At 47.6% G+C, this 25,267-nt stretch overlaps 1 protein-coding gene across 1 annotated transcript in view; it reads left to right on the top strand.

The window, feature by feature from the left end:
- The first annotated feature begins 10,401 nt into the window (after positions 1-10,401).
- The window catches only part of LOC126412398 (semaphorin-2A-like), a 425,849-nt gene continuing 410,983 nt past the window's right edge, over positions 10,402-25,267 (top strand). The window contains exon 1 of the mRNA XM_050081975.1: positions 10,402-10,601. Within this exon, the coding sequence (XP_049937932.1) occupies positions 10,463-10,601 (139 nt within the window). The 5' untranslated portion in view covers positions 10,402-10,462. The remainder of the gene's footprint in view (positions 10,602-25,267) is intronic.

Genomic DNA, 25,267 nt, shown 5'->3' with positions numbered 1-25,267 from the left:
ACTCATTTCTGTTATGCATCATAAATGCCAATACTCCCTGGCATCACACTACGTAAAAAAAAAAAAAAAAAAAAAAAAAAAATCTACACATATGAGTCATAGCAACGGTGAAGTGAATTTGTCCGAAATAAGTGGCATCCTGAGGACGTTCAACCGGCCCAGACGACCACATCAAGAAACAACAAACAAACAAAAAATTTCCGATAATGGAACTTGTTAAGTGTAGTAGACGTAGACACTTGTTCAGTATTCTTGCGGAATCACATGGTTCACCCCTCCGTCACAGCCACCTTGTTTTACACGTTTTACAACTGCTAACGTGCCACAGTAAAGGTAACGGACGACTGCCAGCACGTCTGTTCCTCTTTGTACTTAGCCATCAATTTTTCTATTACTTTCTGCCCTGCTCTGGCATGTAGACAGATGAACTGACCATCCACATTACTTTTTTTTCCTTTCGCCACACAACTCTATTTACGCGGATTAGCTCACAATAATCCACTGACTCAAAGCCTTGTACAACAATGAAAATCACTGAACTGATTACTTACCGTAATTACGGTAAACTATACAGGGTGGTCCATTGATCGTGAGCGGGCCAAATAACTCACGAAATAAGCGTCAAACGAAAAAACTACCAAGAATGAAACTTGTCTAGCTTGAAGGGGGAAACCAGATGGCACTATGTTTGGCCGCTAGATGGCACTGCCACAGGTCAAATGGATATCAACTGCGTTTTTTTTAAAATAGGAACACCCATTTTTATTACATATTCATGTAGTACGTAAAGAAATATGAATGTTTTAGTTGGACCACTTTTTTCGCTTTGTGATAGTCACAAACATATGGGTCACAATTTTAGACGAGCAGTTGGTAACAGGTAGGTTTTTTAAAATAAAATACAGAACGTAGGTATGTTTGAACATTTTATTTCGGTTGTTCCAATGTGATACATGTACCTTTGTGAATTTATCATTTCTGAGAACGCATGCTGTTACAGCTTGATTGCCTGTAAATACCACGTTAATGCAATAAATGCTCAAAATGATGTCCGTCACCCTCAATGCATAATATTCTTCTCGGGAATGCAGCCGGGTCATTACGTCTTCATGACACAATATTTCCGCGGTCCAACTGGCCGCCGTCTTCAGGTGAGAGTGCTGGTGCATGATCTCGCCGAACTGACTTCCCAGCGCAAGCGGCGACCCCTATACAGTATAGGCCGCAGAAGACCAACAACGCGTGCGCGAGAAGGTGCCGTAACTGCCCTCTAGCGCAGTAGACATACCCCGCCGCCAGTGGTGGAAACAGGCGAAATCGAGATATCGCTGTCAAAAATTAAAAAATTTTATTCCGACGATCGAAACACAGACCGTTGTTTTTTAATGTCAGATAACACCGGGTCCCAAGTCTTACTTAAAAGATAACCCTTGTCTCTATTAATAAGATTGTCAGATAAACGAATCTCTATGGATTCTTTTAAAACACAGTCCCAATAGCGAGATGCAGGGGCAACCATTTGTGTCTCGTCATATAGCGTTCTGTGTCCCTCGGTGAGACAGTGTTCCGCCACTGCAGATTTCTCAGGCTGAAGCAGCCGTGTGTGCCGCTGATGCTCAACACATCGGTCCTGAATGGTCCGGATCGTCTGACCAATATAAGCCTTCCCACAGTGGCAAGGGATCTTGTACACACCGGGCTTCCTCAAACCCAAGTCATCCTTAACAGAGCCAAGGAGCGCTCTAATCTTGGCTGGCGGACGAAAAATACTTTTGATATGATATCTTTTCAGAATCCTTCCTATCTTCGAGGAAATGCTCCCAGCAAAAGGCAGAAAAGCCACCGATTTGCAGGTATCTTCTGGTGGTTCAGGCGAAGGTCCAAACTGGAAAGCACGACGGATCTGTTTATCTGTATAGCCATTCTGCTTGAACACAATCTTAAGATGGTCCAATTCTTGTGTCAAGCTTTCTCCATCTGAAATGGCATAAGCTCTTCTCGCCAAAGTCCGCAGGACCCCCGTACGCTGGAACGATGGATGACAGCTAGAAGCATGCAGGTAACGGTCCGTGTGCGTAGGCTTTCGATAAACACTGTGTCCCATCATCCTTTCTGTACACCAGAACATCCAGAAACGGAAGCTTTCCATCACTTTCCACCTCCATGGTAAACTTGATGCTAGGATGCAGGGAATTAAAATGATCTAGGAGGCGGTCAAGAGCTTCTCTCCCATGAGGCCACACCACAAACGTATCGTCAACGTATCTCCAAAAACAGGTTGATTTAAGGACGCCGTCTTCAGCGCCATGTCCTCAAAATCTTCCATAAAAAGATTGGCGGCTATTGGGGACAATGGGCTCCCCATAGCCACTCCGTCAGTCTGTTCAAAATATTTGTCATTGAATAAAAAGTACGTCGACGTCAACACGTGGCGACAAAGCCCGGTTGTTTCCTCATCCAGTTTCTCACCAATTAATTGCAAGGATTCTTCCAGAGGAACCCGGGTAAAAAACGACACGACATCAAAGCTCACAAGCAAATCCCAGGGACTAAGAGACAAGGACTTCAATCTCTGAATAAACACCATAGAATTGGAAATGTGATGTTTGCATTTACCGTCGTGAGGGCCAAGAACAGATGCTAAATACTTGACTAGATTGTAGGTAGGAGCACCCAAATTACTCACGATCGGACGAAGCGGGACCCATTTCTTATGAATCATGGGTAGACCGTATAATCTCGGTGGCACGGCAGCACCAGGACGGAGTTTTTTCAGAACGTCCTCAGGTAAAGAACTCTTCTTCAGCAGTGAAAGCGTCTTCCGTTTTATCCGTTCAGTTGGGTCGTCCTGCAATATTCTGTATGCTGAGTCTTCAAGTAAGAAATCCATCTTTCCCAGATAGTCATCACGTGACAGAAGAACCGTTGCGTTGCCTTTGTCCGCTGGTAGAACTATCAAATCTTCGTCTTCTCTAATGGACCGAACGGCTGCCCTTTCGAGAGAGGAGATGTTACTCCGTGGAGGTGGCGCCCGCCGCAATGTATGTGAGACCTCTTGCCTAATCTCTTCAGCTCGATCCTCCGAAAAGTGGACACTGCTTGTTCGACTGCGCAGATGAATTCGGTGATAGGCACATTCCTAGGTGTAGGGGCAAAATTCAGGCCTTTCTCCAACACTGACATCGTGGCGTCGTCCAGATCTTTACTCGTGAGGTTAATCACTGTCCGTCGACGGGTGTCGTCATCAGATATCATGGGTTGAGCACAAAGCCGTTGAAACTTCGAAGACTGTTTCCTGACGGCGCTCCTATGCGTCCAATCTGATAGTGCCCAAGAAGAACTTTCCACCAATTCCCAGGATGCATCCGACAGCAGCGACGATAGCTCCAAGTGCATGGAAGAGTAATACCTAAGTATGCTAGATTTGTGCATTTTATTGATACGAAAACGGCCAACAACATCAAGAGGCGTGCCAGTTTCGCCTTAGTCAAGGAGCGCATTCGTTTCACTCGAAGACAACTGGATCTCATATCCAAGGATTTACTTTTCTTGCACTTGCGCTTGCATCCTGCCTCAGGCATGGATGTGTGTGATGTTCTTAGGTTAGTTAGGTTTAAGTAGTTCTAAGTTCTAGGGGACTTATGACCTCTGCAGTTGAGTCCCATAGTGCTAAGAGCCATTTGAACCATTTGAACGCTTCCTGTTTCCTTAAATAACGTAACTATCCGGCGAACGTTCCGGGCACTTGGATGATGTCGTCCAGGATACCGAGCAGCATACACAGCACACGCCCGTTAGGCATTTTGATCACAATAGCCATACATCAACACGATATCGACCTTTTCCGCAACTGTTTTTTTTTTACTTTATTGTTATTTTAAAACCTGTACAACAGGCAGGCTGTCAGCAGCATTCTACACTGCTCTTCTGCCATAGAATACACAATGAAAAAAAACAGGAAGAATACACATAAGTTAAAGAACGGTGGGCAATAAAACAGTAGACACATAAGGACAAACACGGAGCCGTTCACACTCGACGATAAACCAGACGGCAAACTGTTGATACGACGCACAAACACTGAAGATGGCGATGGCACAGGTGAACGATGAAGTGCGAGGGTGAACACTGAACACTAAACACGACGGCAATGATCTCCGGCGCGCGAAAGTCCATGTAGCGTGTGCGAGTCCGGGGACCTGCCGAGAAAGGAGGAGGGGGCTGGGAGAGGGAGAGGGGAGAGCAGAGATGCCATGGGCAGAGGAGATAGGAGGAAAGGAGGAAGGGGGAGGGAAGCCCAGCGGAAGAGGGATGGAGGAAGAGGGATGGGGGAAAAAGGAGAGAGAAGGGAGGGAGGGTGCCTAAAGGAAAGGACACAGTAAGTGGGGGGAGAGGATCAAAGTTGATAGGAGGGGTAGATGGAGGGGAGGAGGACATCATCAGGTAGGGAGAGCTGGCGGAAGCCACCTTGGGAGAGTGTAAGGAGGGTGGAGAGATGGAGACTGGGTGGGACGTGGGAATACAGGCGCGGCAGCAGGCAGGGGTGGGAGAGGATGGGTGAGACAAGCGGATGAGGAGGATCGAGTTTGCGGGAGGTGTACAGGATCTGTATCCTTTCAAGGAAAAGGAGGAGGTGGGGGAAGGGGATGAGATAATACAGGATCCGCGTGGGGGAGGGGAGACAGATGCGATAGGCGAGGCGGAGAGCATGGCATTCAAGGATTTGGAGGGATTTATAAAAGGTAGGGGGGGCGGAGATCCAGGCCAGATGGGCGTAACAAAGGATATGGCGGATGAGGGATTTATAGGTGTGGAGGACGGTGGAGGGGACCAGACCCCATGTACGGCCAGAAAGGAGCATGAGGAGACGGAGTCGGGAGTGTGCCTTGGCTTGGATTGTCCGGAGATGGGGAGTCCAGGAGAGGTGACGGTCGAGGGTGACGCCAAGGTACTTAAGGGTGGGAGTGAGGGCGATAGGATGGCCATAGATGGTGAGATAAAAATCAAGGTGGCGGCAGGAAGGGGTGGCTTTGCCTACAATGATCGCCTGGGTTTTGGAGGGATTGACCTTGAGTAACCACTGGTTCCACCAAGCAGTGAACCGGTCAAGATTGTATTGGAGAAGGTGTTGGGAGCGCTGCAGGGTGGGGGCAAGGGCAAGGAAGGCGGTGTCATCGGCAAACTGGAGGAGGTGGACGGGGGGTGACGGCGGCGGCATGTCCGCCGTATATAAAAGATACAGAAGGGGGGAGAGGATGGAGCCTTGGGGCACACTGGTGGAGGGGAAAAAGGTGTAGGTGTTATGGATGGTGACGTAGGAAGGACGGTGGGAGAGAAAGGAGCCGATCAGACGGATGTAGTTAATGGGAAGGGCGAAGGTTTGGAGCTTGAAGAGGAGACCGGAATGCCATACGTGGTCATAAGCTCGTTCGAGGTCCAGGGAGAGGAAGATTGCAGAGCGACGGGAATTAAGCTGGTCGGAAAGGAGATGAGTGAGGTGAAGGAGAAGATCATTGGAAGAGAAGGACGGCCGAAAGCCACACTGGGTAACGGGAAGGAGGCAGTGCTGGCGGACATTCTGGTGGATGCAGCAGGTGAGGATAGATTCCAGGACCTTACTGAAGACCGAGGTAAGGCTGATGGGACGGTAGGAGGAGACGGCGGACAGCGGTTCGCCAGGTTTAAGGAACATCAGGATACGGGAGGTTTTCTGCAGGTCGGTGTAGTAACTGGTGGACAGGACTACATTGTAGAGCCTGGCGAGGACAGAGAGGAAAGAGACAGGAGCTTCACGAAGGTGACGGTAGGTGACACGATCGTGACCAGGAGCGGTGTTGCATTTCGTGCGGAGTGTAGCGATGAGATCCTGTGTAGTGATAGGGGCATTGAGTTCCGTGTGTGCAATGTTGTCCAAGTACTGGAAACCAGGAGCAAGGGGAGGGACAGAGGTGTCAGTTCGATCGCGGACATCCGGGAAGAGGGAGTAATCGAACTGGGGATCATCGGGGATGGAAAAGACATTGGGGAGGTAAGAGGCAAAGTGAGTGGCCTTACTAAGGGAGTCAGGGAAGGGGTGATCATCATGGAGAAGAGAATAGTAGGGGGAGGGGTTAGATCCGGTAAGGGGACGGAAGGCTGACCAGCACTTGGACGAGTTGATAGGTAGGGTAGCATTTAAATTGGTGCATGTCTGTCGCCAGTCCCGGCATTTCTTAGCCACGAACAAATTACGAATGTGTCGCTGGAGTTGCCGGTGGCGTCGTAGTGTGTCCGTGTCACGTGTGCGGAGCAAGGCACGGTAGAGACGGCAGGATTCATGGAGGAGGAGGGGGTAAGGTAGGAGGGTGGGGGTGGATGGCGACAGTAGGGACGTGGGCCTCCATGGCCTCAGACAAAGTCTGCTGGAGAAAGGAGACGACATGGGTGACATCATCAGGTTGGCGGTAGGTGAAGGGGTGGCTATCGACCTGGGTGGAGAGGGTATCGCAGTAGGCATTCCAGTTGGCACGGGAGTAGTCATGGACGTACTTAGGGGGAGGGTCATTACGAGGCTCGGGGCGGGGTCGACGACCGTCTGAAATGGTGAGGAGGACAGGGAGATGGTCGCTACCAATAGGCTCCAGGACATCCACCGTTATGGGGCCAAGGAGGTTGGGGGAGGAAAGGATAACATTGGGAGTGGAGTTGGATTCGGGAAGGGTGTGCTGGGGGATGAGGATGAGGTCGCCTGGAAGGGAGGAGAGGCACCGATGCCACCGCCGTAACTGGGCGGCGGAATGACTATGGATGTTGAGGTCGGCGGCAATCACGTAGGAGGAGAAGGTACGGTCAATGTGGGAGAGGAAGTCGAAGGGAAGAGGGGCGTTATGGCGGACATAGATGGTGGCGCAGGTAACGGTAAGGCCAGGGATGAAGAGACTAAGTATCAGGTGTTCGGTGGGGTCGGGAAGGAGAGGTTGAAGCCGAATGGGGATATGGCAGTGGTGACCAATGGCAACTCCGCCACGCGCAATCGGGAGGTGATTATCGGAGCGTTGGAGGAGATAGGGCGAAGTGTGGATGGTGTGGTGGAGTTGGAGGAAGGTTTCATTGAGGAGGAAGGCATCCATGCGGTGGGTGGTAAGGGTGTGCAGGAAAAGGTTCTTGTTGGTGGGAAGGGAAAGGATATTGTTGAAAAGAATATGGTGCTGTCGCACCATGATAGGGAGTTAGATGAGGGTGTCAAGACGAGAGAAGGTGAAATGGGCCTGGTTGTTGGAGTAGGTGGCGTACATTTTGAGTTGGAAAACGGAACGGGCGGCGAGGGATATCTGTTGGAGGGTGTTGGGTCGCTGAAAAGGATGAACATTCTGAAGGACGATGGTGAGGAATCTGATGATGTCCTTAGCGGTAGGGGGCGGGCGAAGGGAATTGCCGGGAGGGGTGGGGGCGTCCAGAGGACGGACAGGGATGGTGAGTTCAGGAGTGGTCAGAGGGGGTCGGGCTTTACACTTTTGGGAGTAGGTGGGATGGGGGAGATTGCAGGTATTGCAGGACGGAGGGGATTGAAGGTTAGGGCACTGCTGTGGGGTGTGCGTTATAGTGCAGGCACCTCTGGCAGTGCAGGGATTGAGGAGGGGAACTGGAGAGGTCGACCTTGTAGCGCTGGTTGAAGAGGAGGGCACCCTCCTTCAGGAGACGGCAATGGAGGGGGCATCCTCGGAGAAAACCCGCATAAGGCGGGTGGGGCCAGCCGAGTTGAAAATTTGTCGGACCGCCCGCACCTCCAGCGTGGGATGCGCCTTGAGCTCTGCCAACACCTCCTCGTCTGTGATCGATGGACTGAGCCGAGTGATCACGGCAGTGAGGGTCGGCAGGTGATGCGTGGGTTGGGGTTGGCGGGTAGGAGATGGGGAAGGAGAAGGGGTAAGGAAGGCATTGGGGCCAAAATGGGTGATGGGGAGGCGGGAGAGGATGTCAGTATGGAGGGTTGGGCTGGGGGAGGAGATGAGAACGGAATCCCATCTGGGAGTGAGCAGAGAGATGGGGGCACCAGGGAAGTGTTGGCGGAGGAGGAGGGAGAGATTCCGGGCCTCGAGAAGGGAAGGATCGGGACGGGAGAGGAGGTATTTGTATAGAGAGGGGGGGAGGGGGAGGAGGCGAAGGGAGCAGGGCCAGGTGGGGAGACATCCATGGCACTCTGGGGGGCGGAATGAGGATGGGGCGGGGCCTTTTTGGGAGCGGAGGAGGTGGTGGTGCCACCAGGGCGTTTAACGGCGGCAGAAGGGCGGGTGGTGATATGAGGGACAGGAGCTATAGGGAGGTGGTGGGAAGGGACAGGTCCCGGCGTGGACGCAGCAGCCGGCGCTGGAGATGGTGACGGTGAAGGCGACGGCGAGGGTGACAGCGACGGTGGCGGCGGTGATGGCGAAGGCGATGGGGGGAGTTGGGCATGGGCAGTGGCCCGACGGGCCACCACCCTAGCTGGAGCTGCAGTGACAGGCTGGGGGAGTGGGGGGAAAGGATCAGAGGGAGAGGAGCAGGAGGAAGAAGCTGGAGAGGGGGCGACAAAGAGCGAGGGCGAAGGGAGAGTCAGAAGAGGTGGTATGGAAAGATGGGGCTGTGACTGGGCACACCATGTTATGGTGGTGGTGGCGGCGGAGGGGGAAGTCTAAACGATGGCTGTGGTGGTAGTGGTGGTAGTGGTGGTGGGGGTTGACATGACGACAGGGAGAAACAGAAACGCACAGAACGAAAAAGAAAGGACAACAACTGGGGACAGACGAAGACGAAGAAGAAGACGGATGAAGACGAAGACGGACGAAGACCAGAGTCCCACGCTGCTGGCGCTGGCGCTGACTCGACGACGGGTGGCAGGAATGCCGCTGCTGCTGCTGCTGCCGCGGACGGGCCGGGGCCGCCGCCGCCGCCGCCACTGCTGCTGGAGGGCTGGCTGGCTGGCTGGTTGGCTGGCTGGACCGCTGCTGCCGGCCGGGACCGCAACTGCTACTGCTACTGCTGCTGCTCGGCTGGACCGCTGTTGCTCGGCTGGCTGGCTGGCTGGCTGGCTGGCTGGCTGGCTCCTGAAACACCTAGCACTTCGATTAGTGCTGGAATGGTACAATCGAAGGGCGGTATCCTTGCGGAGTACTGCCGGAGATGTCCGCAACTGGTGAACGGTCCATTTTAACATGGGTAGTGTATCACGAAGCAAATATTGTCTGCACTGGCGGAATGTTACGTTTTACTACCTACTTATACGTTTGTGACTATTACAGCGCCATCTATGACAAAGCGAAAAAAGTGGTCCAACTAAAACATTCATATTTCTTTACGTACTACATGAATATGTAATAAAAATGGGGATTCCTATTTTTTTATAAAACGCAGTTGATATCCGTTTGACCTATGGCAGCGCAATCTAGCGGGCCATCCATAGCGCCATCTGGTTTCCCCCTTCAAGCTAGATGAGTTTCGATCCTTGTAGTTTTTTTGTTTGATGCTTATTTCGTGAGATATTTGTCCCGGTCACTATCAATGGATCACCCTGTATACCTGGCGCCGCAATTATGCGTGGATTTTCATAATATTTTGTTCTAATTGTACAACCTCTGGTGGCAATTTTTTAATGGCTCCCTATTGTAATTTTTATTGTCGTTGCCTCTTATTCCTGTTCCAAGTAGACCTGAAAATGATCTGCAACTCAGATTGAAACCGATACTGTCTCAAAATGGCTCTGAGCACTATGGAGCATAACTTCTGAGGTCATCAGTACCCTGGAAGTTATAACTACTTAAACCTAACTAACCTAAGGACATCACACACACCCATGCCCGAGGCAGGATTCGAACCTGCGACCATAGCGGTCGCGCGGTTCCAGACTGTAGCGTCCAGAACCTCGCGGCCACCCCGAAACCGGTAGTGGGTGGTAAAAAAAGTATTCCAGTGGGTGTTTTCTTATTTACTGTAAGGGTAGAGATCGCAATATCCTATGAAAAATAAGATTTTTACTTCAGTAGGAGGGCTTCGTTAATTACCGCCGATGAACAATGTCCCGGTTGCCAGTGTTTTTTCCACCTGGAGCAGCAGTTGCAGGGAGCATCTGATGTCAACACAAAAATTATTTCTCGAACGCAAAAGTGTAAGGAATAAAACCACACCATCAGTTTTAAAATTACGTTTTACTTTTACCTAACGAAAATCACCTGTTCCTCGTGCGTAGGGCTTTTTGGCTGAGCGCTACCTCGTTCGGCCGCCCTCTGGCGGTGACGGCCAGACAGCCAGCGCCGCCCCTCCCTCGGCAGAGGGGCGCGCCGTCTGACGCCGACGCCGGCCGACGCCGACCGAGGCGGCGTCGCGGGGCGTCGCGACGCCGAGCCGCGGGCTGGAGCGGCAGTCGCCGCGCTGCTGCGGTGCGGGTAGCGTGCCGGCGCCTGGCATGTGAGGCGGCCGTCTGGAGCCAACCACTTGCTGCCCCGCCGCCATGTGCTGGAGCTGGAGCGTGGGGGCGGCGGCGGTGCTGCTGGCCGCAGCCGCCCTCGCCGCGTGCGAGGCTCGCGACCACAGGTCCGCCAGCTGGGCCTTCTACCACGAGCACGCGCCTCACTTGAGGCACCACAGGGGTAAGCAGGAGACACGTGTGGCCGCGCCGTCTGTTTGTCTAGAGTAAAAGTAGCTTTGCTAACACGAAATGGCTGTCTGTATAAATATCCCAACAACCGTCACTCTAATTTCAGTAACCTAGAACCAACTATTCAAGTTCTCTCAAGCTCATATTACTAATGATCTTAGGAGGTCTTCATTATTATCTTATATTAATTAACATTTCATTGCCGACATACGAAACAAAAATATTCCAAATGAATAACCAAGCGGCGTCGTTTGCAGTATTACTTTTTTATGTATTATTTCCCAATCACTAGTTTCACCTTTATTAAGGTATCTTTGGTTTGGTCTACAGAAGAAACACAATATTTTATAATATTTGCGTAACCCCTTTCAGTGTTATTGGATTACCAAGAAAATATAAAAGAACTTACTGATTTGGGGGCGATGGGTACATGGGATACTGCGCATAACATATCCCAGCAGGGAAATGTCCCTTGTCAAAGCTTTAACTATAAAACGGAGGATAACTGAAACGTATTTTTTAATGAAAATATATAACTTGCTTTGTCCCTAAACTGGCAACTCACGCTAGAAATGAGATGGAAGACGCAGATTCTCTTTTTATAGCACGTGGCAGAGTCAGTGCAAACCAAACGAAATCAGACCTTTACATCATGGAAATAGTTATGTTTATGTGCGATTATATACTATAAATTACAACTTAAGACAGAATAAGTTTAACAGTGACAATTTTTACTGTATATTTTCTTGGCAGTGGTATTAAGCATTTGCTGAGTATAAATAACAGTCAGCCAATCGGTCTCATCTTCCTAACACAGGTTTGCTGTTCTGTTCCCAGCAACTGTCAGTTTAACTCAGCCATCTGCCAAACCAGCAACAGTCATTTTCTGGGGCTGCTGGTACTAACATTTAATTTTCGAAAGCTGATTATTCCCCAATATGATGTTGATCGAACACATTACAAGAGAAATTTTGGTTATATCCTTTCTCTTATCTTCATAGTATCAAATTTTAGTTCTTCCCTCCGCACTCATTAGAAAAAGGTGCTCTGCCTGATGTCTGAAGTCTGTTCCCAAAGTCTGCTATTCTTCAACGTATACTCCAGCGTGAAACTTTGTTGTTAACAATGTGAACTCATTCAGAGAAAGCTGCAACATTCATTCAGTGAAGAATAAACGGAAAAACGATGTGTATTGCTATATCACTTATTGATGCTTGTACACGACGGTGCGCATTATGCAAGTAGTTGTATTTTCAGTAGCTTTGCAGCAAACCCGAAAAAATTATAAACAACAAGTCTTCAAACTTAATATGGGGGATGTCTTTGTGCTACACTCCTTCTGTCCCCCACAATAGTTTCCGCTGTATTTGAAAATTTTTTCTGTTATGTGCTATTTATTCGTCTAGTCCCTCACAACTGTTTCTATGTTTTATTAATTCAAGAACTTCTCTGCTTACAAATTTACTAATCGGCATTCAGTGCATTATGTACTGACTCATCCCATTACCAATTATGTTCAGCTCGCATGTTGTCACGAAATTCGTCAAATATCACATGCGTCTGTGTGATTATACATTATTTATGACGATTGTACTCACTGCAGAATTAATTTTTGAGAACGTGAACTGGGTACTTTCATGGCATTGTTGTATACACCTGTATTTCAATGAATTTCGGCTTCCTAACCATCGCAACAGTGAATTAATATTCAGATTACATATTAATAAAATGACAGACATTCACAGTTCATGTATTGGGATCAAAGATTGTCACGTTAGTAGAAAAGTGTTCGTAATTGAAAAAAGACTATTGGACACCAACAATTGTTGATGTGAAAACTTAACTCTGGCCATCAAAATAGCTGAATGTGACGTAAATAAAAGTAAAATAATGACATACTTCCATGAGAAAATCGACTATTGGTCAGTTTTATTTTTCATAAATCATAGTCGTAAAATGTATTAAAACTTTATTTATTTTCGACTCTCAACGAAAGAGGTGTAAAACACAATGGAATACAGCTACTAAAAGGAAAGTTACCTATTTTATCTGCTCGATTTCCATGCATTTTGAATAGAAAGTACGTTTACATAATTTAATGAAGTTCCCGTCTAGGTCATATGGATGATCTTCGCGAATAATGTTACCGGCACGATCGTCTTCAGAAGCTATTATAATAAAAATGTTTACAGTAGTTAAAGGATTAAAATTTTAAGAGGCTTAATACTTAACTTGTATTATAATACAAATCATACGCTGTAGTGACGAAAATATTCAAGGAAACGTTTTATTACAGAGAAGAAATTTATTATAACAGACCGCACACAGCACCGGAAAATCTTATATGATGCCAACTGACGGAACTATACAGGAACAATAGAACCGTCAGACGCGTAGGCGCAAGAGTGTGTAGTAGGGTCATCGTGGTTCTTATGTGATATACGACAGCATTCACGCAACAGCCCGGCAACTGTCAGAATTGTCTAATACAGTCAGAGCAACATTTTACGGAAGGAACGTTCGTCATTTGGTTACACAGTGGGATATGCGACGACCTAAAGGGAAATACTGCCTGCCGTCGTATTACAGCTCTCATATCAGTGAGATCACATGGAGCAATATTTTTATCGGTGCAAACGAGATGTTACCTTACTAACAGTGCATTTGTGCATAAGACATGCAAATTAGTGGAATGAAGGAAAAGGTTGGAGTTTAGGTTTAATATTATTATCACATGTTTTGGAATTAATGATGCTCTTTTCTGTACTTTCTTGAGTGGTAATAGTTTAATAGATAATTAACAGATCTATCAATTCAAAAAGGGAGTTAACCAATCGATACCGTTGGGGATTTCCTTACTGACCACCCCGCAGAAATGAATATGTGCTCCTGATCTGCAGACGAATAAATTGTTAAAGTATGTAAAATACTTACAGCTTTGTAACTAATACTGAAATTGGTAATGAATGTTTTAATAACTTTACTTTCTTACGCATATTAAAACGTTTGTACACCTTCTACAATTATTTTTAATATGGAATAAACTGTAGAGTGATAGAACTAAGATACCTACCTTTGCGTAGAGAGGAGAATTAGTAATCGTTGTAATCCGTTTTTCGTGTGCTGCAATCTAAGTCTGATGCTAGCCAGGCAGCGTGGTTGTCTCTGAATCGTGGTGGTGTCTCCTTCTCTTTAACTTTCGGGAAGGGCTTTAAGATGCACTTACAGAAACGCTACTACATTTCGCTTCCAAATGGAGCTGCGAAAGTGGACTACGGAATAGAAGAAGTTACGACAGGTGATTTCAACAACATCGACGTAGAAAAAAAGAAAGACTCTTCACAAGAACCTAACATTAGTCGCTTATACCGGATTTTTCTTCTGCAGTCACCATCCATAGCACATTAATGAACTAAATAGCGCATGCCGATATGTGCACTACATGAATATCAGCATTTCGCTAAGCACAGCAGCCATAAACTACGGGACTGAAGTGCATCTCTTCTTTTCACTAACTTACAAGCAGTGATAACAATGAAGGACGTGAAGATATGGAAAAAAATACGTTTCATTACGCATTACTGTACGTTCCCACGTACGATATCAAACATACTACTACATATTTATTTATTTATTTTTGTAACAGAAAATGCGAATATCTTCCGTGTAAGACAATATAGATTTCCCAGAAGGGGTGCTGTGGTAACCAAATCTCCCGATTGCAGTCTACTCGTTACAGTAAGACACATACTCAGTGGAACATTACCTTCAGTGGAAACGATAAACTCTTGGACGGAAGTGTCGCAAAGGAACAACCCATCATCTGTACTCATGGGGGAACCTATCTACATTCATTAAGAGGACTAGTGATCTCCGAGGCGACCACAAAATTTAGCAATTTTATGTAGGATTATCAGATCCCAGCAGGCATAGATCACATTGTTCACCGAACAAATTGACATCGTATCTACGGCGACGTGGAGAAAAGTAGTTATGGAACAAAATATCATCCTCTTACCAAGTTGTTTTACTAAAAATGTACTACAATAATCTGCTACTTCATCAAGTCTAAACATTTCTAAAATGAGTATGTACGTGCATTTGGATCCATCAACATGTATACTTTGCAAACTAGTGTTAAATCAATGGCGGGAATACTTCTTAACATATTAGCGACTGTTCTACGGAGTCCGTGTACGCCATTGGGGAAATTATTACTGTCCATATGGTTCTGTATGCTGTCTAATATTCATGATTCCTTGCGCGAGATGTACGTTGCAGGGAACATAAGCGTCACTCAGCTTACACTGAACAACGTTTTTCTAAATTCAACCAACTGGTTTGCACATGAATGACAGCGCCTTTCTTTTAAAGTTTTTCTTTCCGGCTCTGTGAGCATTCGTGTAACATTTTTGTTTGGTCGTTACCAAACTACACTGCCTGACAAAAGAAGTGAACTACCCAGAAAATGAGCAGGAAACGAAAAGAGACTCCACGGCTGAGGAAATTATGTGAATTTGTTTCAGTGACTACAATAACGAGTTAAGTTTACAAAGAACTTGGGATATTTCAATATTTACCCACTTTTCAGTAGGAAGTTGCACACTCTCTGGTCTGGATGCATGCACTGATTGGATTCGGGTGTCAGGGAGCCATTGTATGCCCTCCTGAAACAAGTTGTCCCACAACTGCAGCCGCGCGAGGTTGCCGCGCGGTCTAGGGGCGCCCTGTCACAATTCGCGCGGCTCCCCCCGTCGGAGGTTAGAGTCCTCCCTCGGGCATGGATGTGTTGTGTTGTCCTTAGCGTAAGTTAGTTTAAGTTAGATTAAGTAGTGGGTAAGCCTAGGGACCGATGACCTCAGCAGTTTGGTCCCACAGGAACTTACCTCATATTTCCGAATTTCCACAACTGTTAATATCCTGGATATTGAGACACTCGGATGATGTCCTAGCTATTCCCATACATTATCTATCGGGGAAAGATCTGGGAAGCTTTCTAGAAAGAAGAATACCTGAAAATCAAGCAGACAGTTCATTGATACATATGCCATTCGTGGACGAACATTGTCCTGTTGAAAAATGACACCACGATACTGTCGCATTAGAGATAATACATGAGGATGCAGGATGTAGCTGACGTACCGTTGTGCCGTTAGAGTTCTCTCAGGCAATACTTGCACTGACATGAAGTCATACCGGATGGTTCTCCACACCATGGCTGACGCGTAGCAACGCTGTGCCTCACCAAAATATCTGTAGAATGCCACATCACTCCAGGTCGCTGTCACTTTCGCCGACTATAGTCACCCGTGATAGTGCCGAACCGCGATTCACTGGCGAACAAAATGCGACGCCATTCATCGGCAGTCTATATTTCCTTTGTCACAGCACCACTGCAAACGAAACTGTTTGTGTTGTAGTGTCAACAGGAGCCTCTGCGTGGGATGGTAATTCCCTAGAAGGCCTGCTGCTGGTCCCCAGCCAGTGGTGTGAAATGACACGGAATGTTGCAGAGTGTCCATTGCTTATTCTGAGACAGCAGACTTGGAGGTGAAGGGGTTACATTCTGGTTGGCACACAGCACGTCGGTCATCCATTGTGATCGTCAGACGTAGTCGACTGATACCTTGACGGTGAATATTCCTCCCCTCACGTTATCATACAGACGTGCACCGGCCAGCATCGGAATGCCCCACAAATACACTCCTGGAAATTGAAATAAGAACACCGTGAATTCATTGTCCCAGGAAGGGGAAACTTTATTGACACATTCCTGGGGTCAGATACATCACATGATCACACTGACAGAACCACAGGCACATAGACACAGGCAACAGAGCATGCACAATGTCGGCACTAGTACAGTGCATATCCACCTTTCGCAGCAATGCAGGCTGCTATTCTCCCATGGAGACGATCGTAGAGATGCTGGATGTAGTCCTGTGGAACGGCTTGCCATGCCATTTCCACCTGGCGCCTCAGTTGGACCAGCGTTCGTGCTGGACGTGCAGACCGCGTGAGACGACGCTTCATCCAGTCCCAAACATGCTCAATGGGGGACAGATCCGGAGATCTTGCTGGCCATGGTAGTTGACTTACACCTTCTAGAGCACGTTGGGTGGCACGGGATACATGCGGACGTGCATTGTCCTCTTGGAACAGCAAGTTCCCTTGCCGGTCTAGGAATGGTAGAACGATGGGTTCGATGACGGTTTGGATGTACCGTGCACTATTCAGTGTCCCGTCGACGATCACCAGTGGTGTACGGCCAGTGTAGGAGATCGCTCCCCACACCATGATGCCGGGTGTTGGCCCTGTGTGCCTCGGTCGTATGCAGTCCTGATTGGGGCGCTCACCTGCACGGCGCCAAACACGCATACGACCATCATTGGCACCAAGGCAGAAGCGACTCTCATCGCTGAAGACGACACGTCTCCATTCGTCCCTCCATTCACGCCTGTCGCGACACCACTGGAGGCGGGCTGCACGATGTTAGGGCGTGAGCAGAAGACGGCCTAACTGTGTGCGGGACCGTAGCCCAGCTTCATGGAGACGGTTGCGAATGGTCATCGCCGATACCCCAGGAGCAACAGTGTCCCTAATTTGCTGGGAAGTGGCGGTGCGGTCCCCTACGGCACTGCGTAGGATCCTACGGTCTTGGCGTGCATCCGTGCGTCGCTGCGGTCCGGTCCCAGGTCGACGGGCTCGTGCACCTTCCGCCGACCACTGGCGACAACATCGATGTACTGTGGAGACCTCACGCCCCACGTGTTGAGCAATTCGGCGGTACGTCCACCCGGCCTCCCGCATGCCCACTATACGCCCTCGCTCAAAGTCCGTCAACTGCACATACGGTTCACGTCCACGCTGTCGCGGCATGCTACCAGTTTTAAAGACTGCGATGGAGCTCCGTATGCCACGGCAAACTGTCTGACACTGACGGCGGCGGTGCACAAATGCTGTGCAGCTAGCGCCATTCGACGGCCAACACCGCGGTTCCTGGTGTGTCCGCTGTGCCGTGCGTGTGATCATTGCTTGTACAGCCCTCTCGCAGTGTCCGGAGCAAGTATGGTGGGTCTGACACACCGGTGTCAATGTGTTCTTTTTTCCATTTCCAGGAGTGTATATTGCACGATTCGATCAGTCGGATACATACACTGCGGCCCTTTTCAGACTCTTTCATCTGCTCATATCTCTGCCAGGTCTCGCTCGAGTACGTGGCATCTCCGTGTCCTCCACAGCATTCAATATCTGGTCCTGTTCACGCCCCTTTTACGCACCACGAGACCTGGCAACAACAGTGAACACGGATACCACAAATGTATTCTGGTGGCAGATCTACGTGTCACGGAGAACTGCAACTGATAACCTAAATACTCGCCGAGAGAGCGTATTTGTCAGAATTTGTGTTGACATCCGACCACGTCTTATACGTACTCCACTATTTTTGTCAGGCTGTGCATTAGCATTCCTGCACGACATCTCTGATGTCTTTCCATGTCTGCGGTCACGCTTACTAGATAAAGGCTGGCACAATCACGTCTAAAGACCTCATTACGGTTTCATTTACAAACGCGACGCATTTACCCTAAATGTTTTCAACAAAATCTTCCATTTATTTCCTTTGCTACCTTTCTACGAATTTTTGCCATTTACAATCGCTTCTTGTTATACACTCCTGGAAATGGAAAAAAGAACACGTTGACACCGGTGTGTCAGACCCACCATACTTGCTCCGGACACTGCGAGAGGGCTGTACAATCAATGATCACACGCACGGCACAGCGGACACACCAGGAACCGCGGTGTTGGCCGTCGAATGGCGCTAGCTGCGCAGCATTTGTGCACCGCCGCCGTCAGTGTCAGACAGTTTGCCGTGGCATACGGAGCTCCATCGCAGTCTTTAACACTGGTAGCATGCCGCGACAGCGTGGACGTGAACCGTATGTGCAGTTGACGGACTTTGAGCGAGGGCGTATAGTGGGCATGCGGGAGGCCGGGTGGACGTACCGCCGAATTGCTCAACACGTGGGGCGTGAGGTCTCCACAGTACATCGATGTTGTCGCCAGTGGTCGGCGGAAGGTGCACGTGCCCGTCGACCTGGGACCGGACCGAAGTGACGCACGGATGCACGCCAAGACCGTAGGATCCTACGCAGTGCCGTAGGGGACCGCACCGCCACTTCCCAGCAAATTAGGGACACTGTTGCTCCTGGGGTATCGGCGATGACCATTCGCAACCGTCTCCATGAAGCTGGGCTACGGTCCCGCACACCGTTAGGCCGTCTTCTGCTCACGCCCCAACATCGTGCAGCCCGCCTCCAGTGGTGTCGCGACAGGCGTGAATGGAAGGACGAATGGAGACGTGTCGTCTTCAGCGATGAGAGTCGCTTCTGCCTTGGTGCCAATGATGGTCGTATGCGTGTTTGGCGCCGTGCAGGTGAGCGCCACAATCAGGACTGCATACGACCGAGGCACACAGGGCCAACACCCGGCATCATGGTGTGGGGAGCGATCTCCTACACTGGCCGTACACCACTGGTGATCGTCGAGGGGACACTAAATAGTGCACGGTACATCCAAACCGTCATCGAAACCATCGTTCTACCATTCCTAGACCGGCAAGGCAACTTGCTGTTCCAACAGGACAATGCACGTCCGCATGTATCCCGTGCGACCCAACGTGCTCTAGAAGGTGTAAGTCAACTACTCTGGCCAGCAAGATCTCCGGATCTGTCCCCCATTGAGCATGTTTGGGACTGGATGAAGCGTCGTCTCACGCGGTCTGCACGTCCAGCACGAACGCTGGTCCAACTGAGGCGCCAGGTGGAAATGGCATGGCAAGCCGTTCCACAGGACTACATCCAGCATCTCTACGATCGTCTCCATGGGAGAATAGCAGCCTGCATTGCTGCGAAAGGTGGATATACACTGTACTAGTGCCGACATTGTGCATGCTCTGTTGCCTGTGTCTATGTGCCTGTGGTTCTGTCAGTGTGATCATGTGATGTATCTGACCCCAGGAATGTGTCAATAAAGTTTCCCCTTCCTGGGACAATGAATTCACGGTGTTCTTATTTCAATTTCCAGGAGTGTATTTCCATTTGATTTGTACATTAGGTGTCAGATACACCGCACTGGGATCTATTACTCGAAAATTCTTTGAACCAACCACGTAGTCCATTTGCTAAGGTCCTGTCTTACTTATCAGCGGTAGCTGTAATACAGTGTCGATTTTTGGGCTAAGAAGTAAGAAATCTGCATTGTCATCATGAAACCACCAACTATTTCACGTGCTCTATCAGATGTGACCGGCGCAGATGTTCGAAATTTCGTGTAGGTCATTGGCGCAAGCACTGGTGATCAGCAATTCTTCTCTTCTTGCCAGTCAAACACTGGCTGTAAACTTTCCTTCCACCAGCAGGAAACGAACTGGTTACGTCCAGCTCGAGCGCCATCTCACAATCGTTCGTTAGCGATCGTGGTTACAGAGGCGGCAGGCTACGTTATATTCTGTTTATTTGTATTATATGACTTTCATATAAAGATGTACACAGCGTTTACTATAAAAGACTGTAACAGCACACTATAAAAATTCATATTGACGTGTAACTACAGAATTATCAGTACCGAGGAAGAATTAGTAGTTAACTGCATGCAATTTCTAAAATTTGCGTTTGTATTTATTGTACAGAAAACGAAAGATTCTCCTTGATTAAATAAAAATATATCAAATCTCTATTTGCCTGCACCTTCATTTATAAATATTGCGGCGTCTCTGCATCCACTTGATTCGACATAACCTCTGGTATTGCCTAAGTTTATAAGCAATTTTCAGAACTATCCATCAAAAAGTGATAGATGAAACAGAAACCGAACATACCACAAAATGACTACAGCCACTGAGCGAATTATAGCTGCTACATATCTGCCAAACTGCAACATCGAAACAATGAAATGCTTTTACAGCGTAGTCAAACTGAGGTAGATGAGCCATGCTGCGGCTGGCGTTGGTGCTGTTTGTAGGTTTATGTCCTCTGTTGGACGCCAGATCGTATCGTTTAGCTGACATGGTTGCGGTTGTTTGCCTTCTTCTCGTGTTGACTGGTGGCACTTGGTTTCGCAAGCGTTGCCTGTCCGCTAGTGGCAGCAGTGGAGGTTATCGATATGTAGTAACTGTTGCCCTTTCTTTGGGGCGACGTCGTTGTTCTTCCGGGTCGTGTCAGTGTGCAGTTCGGTTGGGGACTCAGGAGGAGCCAAGTCCGCGCAGTGCCAGAACATGCTGGGACCGCTAGTGGCGCGCATGGACTGCCGGATTGAAGGCCTGTGGTCACGAGGGTGCACGGACTCGTTGTAAACCGGATCCTGCAAGCTTTGAGTGCATTTGGATTCAGGTAGAGAAACCTCGACCATTACGAGATCTTGCGATTCTCCAGTGACTTGGGTTTGTGTTGCTGCTCGTAGTGTGCCGAGGCAAAGAGCAGCGAGTGGAGTGCTTGGGGAAGGCGGGTCTGATTAGCTTTCCTGTACTTCTAATTACTATTTATTGCGTTCAGTTTGCTACTATTTGTCAAGTTCAACCAGCGGTATTTTTCCTGCCTTGTGGCAGTTGACTGCCCTGGGGCTTAGTGTACGTAAAGGCAGTGTACATTCCGTTGCCTTGCCGCTGCTGTCCGATGAGGCGTGTAATTTTGACAGCTTTCTTGATTGTAGGTTGGTTGGCGATTCCTCTACTCCGGTGGTAGTGATTCCTTTCTCGTGCCGGGCGCTCTAAACACAGACCGCCAGTTCCAGCGTTGGCGTATTTTTACATCTTTGCATTTCGTTTATTGGACGTCAGGTAGCCTCAGCAAGATTATCATTAGTCATTCGTTAGACTGCCACTAGTCTGAGTGAAGTGAATGCAAGTCTTGGCTGCCTATCTGATCACTCGCGAAAGTGTTTTTTGCCGGACTTACTCAGAGGTCGATTCCTGGTGCACCGTCTGTGACTGGCCCTTGTGTTTAGTTATTGTATTTGCTGTTCTATTGTATGTTTCTAAATTTTTTTAGATAATTGCCATTCTTGTCGTTACAGCAGGTTTAAATGGTGGTGCTACCAAGTTTATCATCATTTTGCCTGTCCCTTTAAATTAACCTTTGCTATTGCATTGCTGTTTTACAATATGTTTGTCAATTTTTTTAATAATTGCCATTCTTGGCGTTAACGGCCTTCAGCAGTGACTGTGGTTACTTGCCTCAAAATTCTAGTTGGGGTCACATTGGCTTCTTTTTAAAACATTATTTGCTGTGTCTGTATTTTATGCTCATATGGTAAATTGTAACACACTGAAAGCACTATTAATTACACAGTTGTTTATTCCTTCATTAATAACGTGTGATATCTTTTTCATTGCTGAGTCTGGAATTACCGTGTTAAAATAAATGTGTGTAATTGTGTAATTGCAAAAGTGAACCAATAGTGACTGATTACGGCCCCGTCCACAATCGTAACCGCATCGTGCCTTCCTTAACTACCAGGTCCCAGTAAGGTTATTCACGGGCGAAATCCGTTAGGTGCGAAATGTGACGTCAGATTAACATGAGTGGGCAGAATGTTTTCTGCATATATGAGTCCAACACACTTCGCCAAACACTGTACGATCGGGAAAAACAAGGGGAGGGACGGAATAGTCCCACAGACCAACGGCTGCCCATTTGTGTTCCAACTACAGAGACTAATACCATCCTCCAGTTGAAGTTCTAAATAGGAACCCTTTCACTATTTGGAAACCTAAATTCACATCTAATTATACACATTGTAGTTCCATACTTTAAATGTACATGATATCCCAAAAATGTTGCGAGAAACGTTGATGGATTGTAGAGGGTGCATTGAGGTCACAATCGAGGACAGAAGACCGTGTACGGAAACGTCATCCAGTGATGCTAGAGTTTCGAAGTTGTAGGTGCCACTGCCTGCATCTAGGCAACTCCTTCAGCAGCAAATGTGACTTTTACACTGACGGACTGTAGGCAGACCATTTGTCAGTGTTGTTAATTACAGTGATGTCAAGTGACTGCCACCATCAACAGTGGAGAGGATGGAACTAGCTGCTGCAGTGAAAGCCCTTACTCCTATGAATGTGATGCTGTGTTGGCTCTGCGAATGATGGTTTCGGACACGGGTTTCCATTTGAAGTTTATTTTTTTCCTGGAACGCTCTAAAATCTCCAATATTTTTCGGTTTACAGGAGCAAAACAAACTGCAGATGGAAACCTATGCCTGAAAACATCATCCACCAAGGCAACAGAGCACCACATCACAGGAGACAAGACCTGTCTACGGAACTACTAGCTCCATTTCTGCATTGGCGATCGTGGCAATTAGACGTGTTCACTGCATAATAAACAACATTGTGAGACATTCTACCTACAGTCTGTCAGCGTAAAAGTCGCATTTGCTGCCAAAGGGGTGGCCTATTGGCAGGCGCAGTAGCCTACAAGTTCGATGCTCTGTAGCGTCGTTGGATGACGTTTGCGGACACGGGGTCCTATCTTCGATTTGTTCCTCAGCCCACTCCCTACAACACCTGAAGTTTGTCTCAACATTCCTCGTACCCCTGCTATATCTGGCAATCACTGTTTTTGGGATTTGAATTTGTTAATATCCTGGTTAGTAATTAACTCCTGTCTATTGAGTCCTGCGTCCCACAGAATACGACAGATATTAGGTTTTTATGTAGAGATAGAAGATAAGTATTTCTAATAATCTTCAGACGCTGCTCGACATCTCACGCTGTTAGCAGCAGCTTTAACCTCTTCGTTCTTTCTCAAAGATGCTACACTTTCTTTACAAGACAGCAGCTATACCCTCGATGGCGAATAGTTACATTTGGGAAAAAAATTGGAAATTGACTTTTTTATGAGTCAAAAGAGTGCTTGTATAGTTCTGCTAAATTTTAAAAAGAAATAAATTTCATTTCAGCCATTTTAACAGTTACAGCCAAGAGTTTTCTGCCCGAAAGCATTCGGCAAATACTTTCTGAGTCATCCATAGTCTTAGGTATTGTAAAACCCACCAGTTTTTCACTGTTACTGCTTTTCTGCGACTTACAGCAATAATAGCGCGGAAAAAGTATGCTAATTTTCATCAATTCAAAAATGGTTCAAATGGCTCTGAGCACTACGGGACTTAAAATCTGTGGTCATCAGTCCCCTAGAACTTAGAACTACTTAAACCTAACTAACCTAAGGACATCACACACATCCATGCCCGAGGCAGGATTCGAACCTGCGACGGTAGCGGTCACGTGGTTCCAGACTGTAGCGACTAGAACCGCACGGCCACACGGCCGGCTTTTCATCAATTGTACGTTATAGTGTTTGTTTTCAGACACTTTAAATCTGAACATAGTATATTATATTCCGATAATCACCCACTAACTTCGAGCCGCTTCCGCACATTGCTCGTCAATATCAATGTGAAACCACAAGATAAACAAGAAAAAAGCTGTTATTTTCCAAATAATAATACCGTGTATTTAATGCACAAACCAGTGTTACCTGGAAGCTGTTTACATGTACGGTGATCCTCCATATGCAGGATGACTCCGTGATGATGTTACCAAGTGTTAGGGATTATAGAGATGTCAGAATGTATCTATTTGAGGTAGGGGACCATGGTTCAGAAATTACCTATTCGAACGTTATAAGTAAAAAATCGTTCTCATGTCTCTGACAGCTCTGCAAGTTCTTTGCTACCCACATTTTGTGAGAAGGCGATATCGAGAACAACAAGAAAAAATTTGCTGTAAACACTGGCTCTAAAGTGCATACATTTAGAAACTTGGGAATTTGTTCATATTTGCTACTGTGAAACCCACATCTCTTCTACTGAAGAAGTGCTCGTAATCTTAAGATATGCGTTTCAGTGCCCATGTTTATCAGGTAATTTTTTCTTGTCCGTACTACCGGTTCCCAAAATATGGAAATCAAAGAGCTTGCAGTGGAAGAGTTCCACTGTCAGTGGTATCAGAACGATATTTCGATCCTGAACCAGGGTCACTGCCCTCAAATTTATACATTTACACTTCATCAACCCCGATAATTTGCTAACATCCTTATAGACTCACCCTGCACGTTTCACCTAACGATGGATGATATGTGTATTACAAATAAATAAATAAATATAGCGGAGAACGCTTAAATAGACAAAAAGACCCTGCAGGGCTTTAATATACCATATAATTCCCAAATCATGTACAGTAGAGAAGTATTCGGACGGAAGAATTTAATCTATAACTAGTGACACACTTCGGGTTCGCACATTTAGAATTAAGCGTTTACAGTTGGACGACTTGTGTGGCGTGGAGTTATCAGATTATAATCTATCTGATCAAAAGCACCCGGACATAATGCGGAACTGAGCACTAGGTGTCACGAGAGACGCTCCCGGCAGTATAAAAGAAGGTTAGGGGTTGGGAGGGGGGGGGGGGGTTGTTTGGGGGAAGAGACCAAACACCGAGGTCATCGGTCTCGGGAAGGATGGGGAAGGAAGTCAGTCGTGCCCTTTCAAAGGAACCATCCCAGCATTTGCCTGGAGCGATTTGGGGAAATCACGGAAAACCTAAATCAGGATGGCCGGACGCGGGATTGAACCGTCGTCCTCCCGAATGCG

This window comes from Schistocerca serialis, chromosome 7, assembly GCF_023864345.2.
Source record: "Schistocerca serialis cubense isolate TAMUIC-IGC-003099 chromosome 7, iqSchSeri2.2, whole genome shotgun sequence".
Classification (NCBI taxonomy): domain Eukaryota; kingdom Metazoa; phylum Arthropoda; class Insecta; order Orthoptera; family Acrididae; genus Schistocerca; species Schistocerca serialis.
Note: the sequence above shows the minus strand (reverse complement) of the source record. Positions and strands in the feature narration are given on the sequence as shown.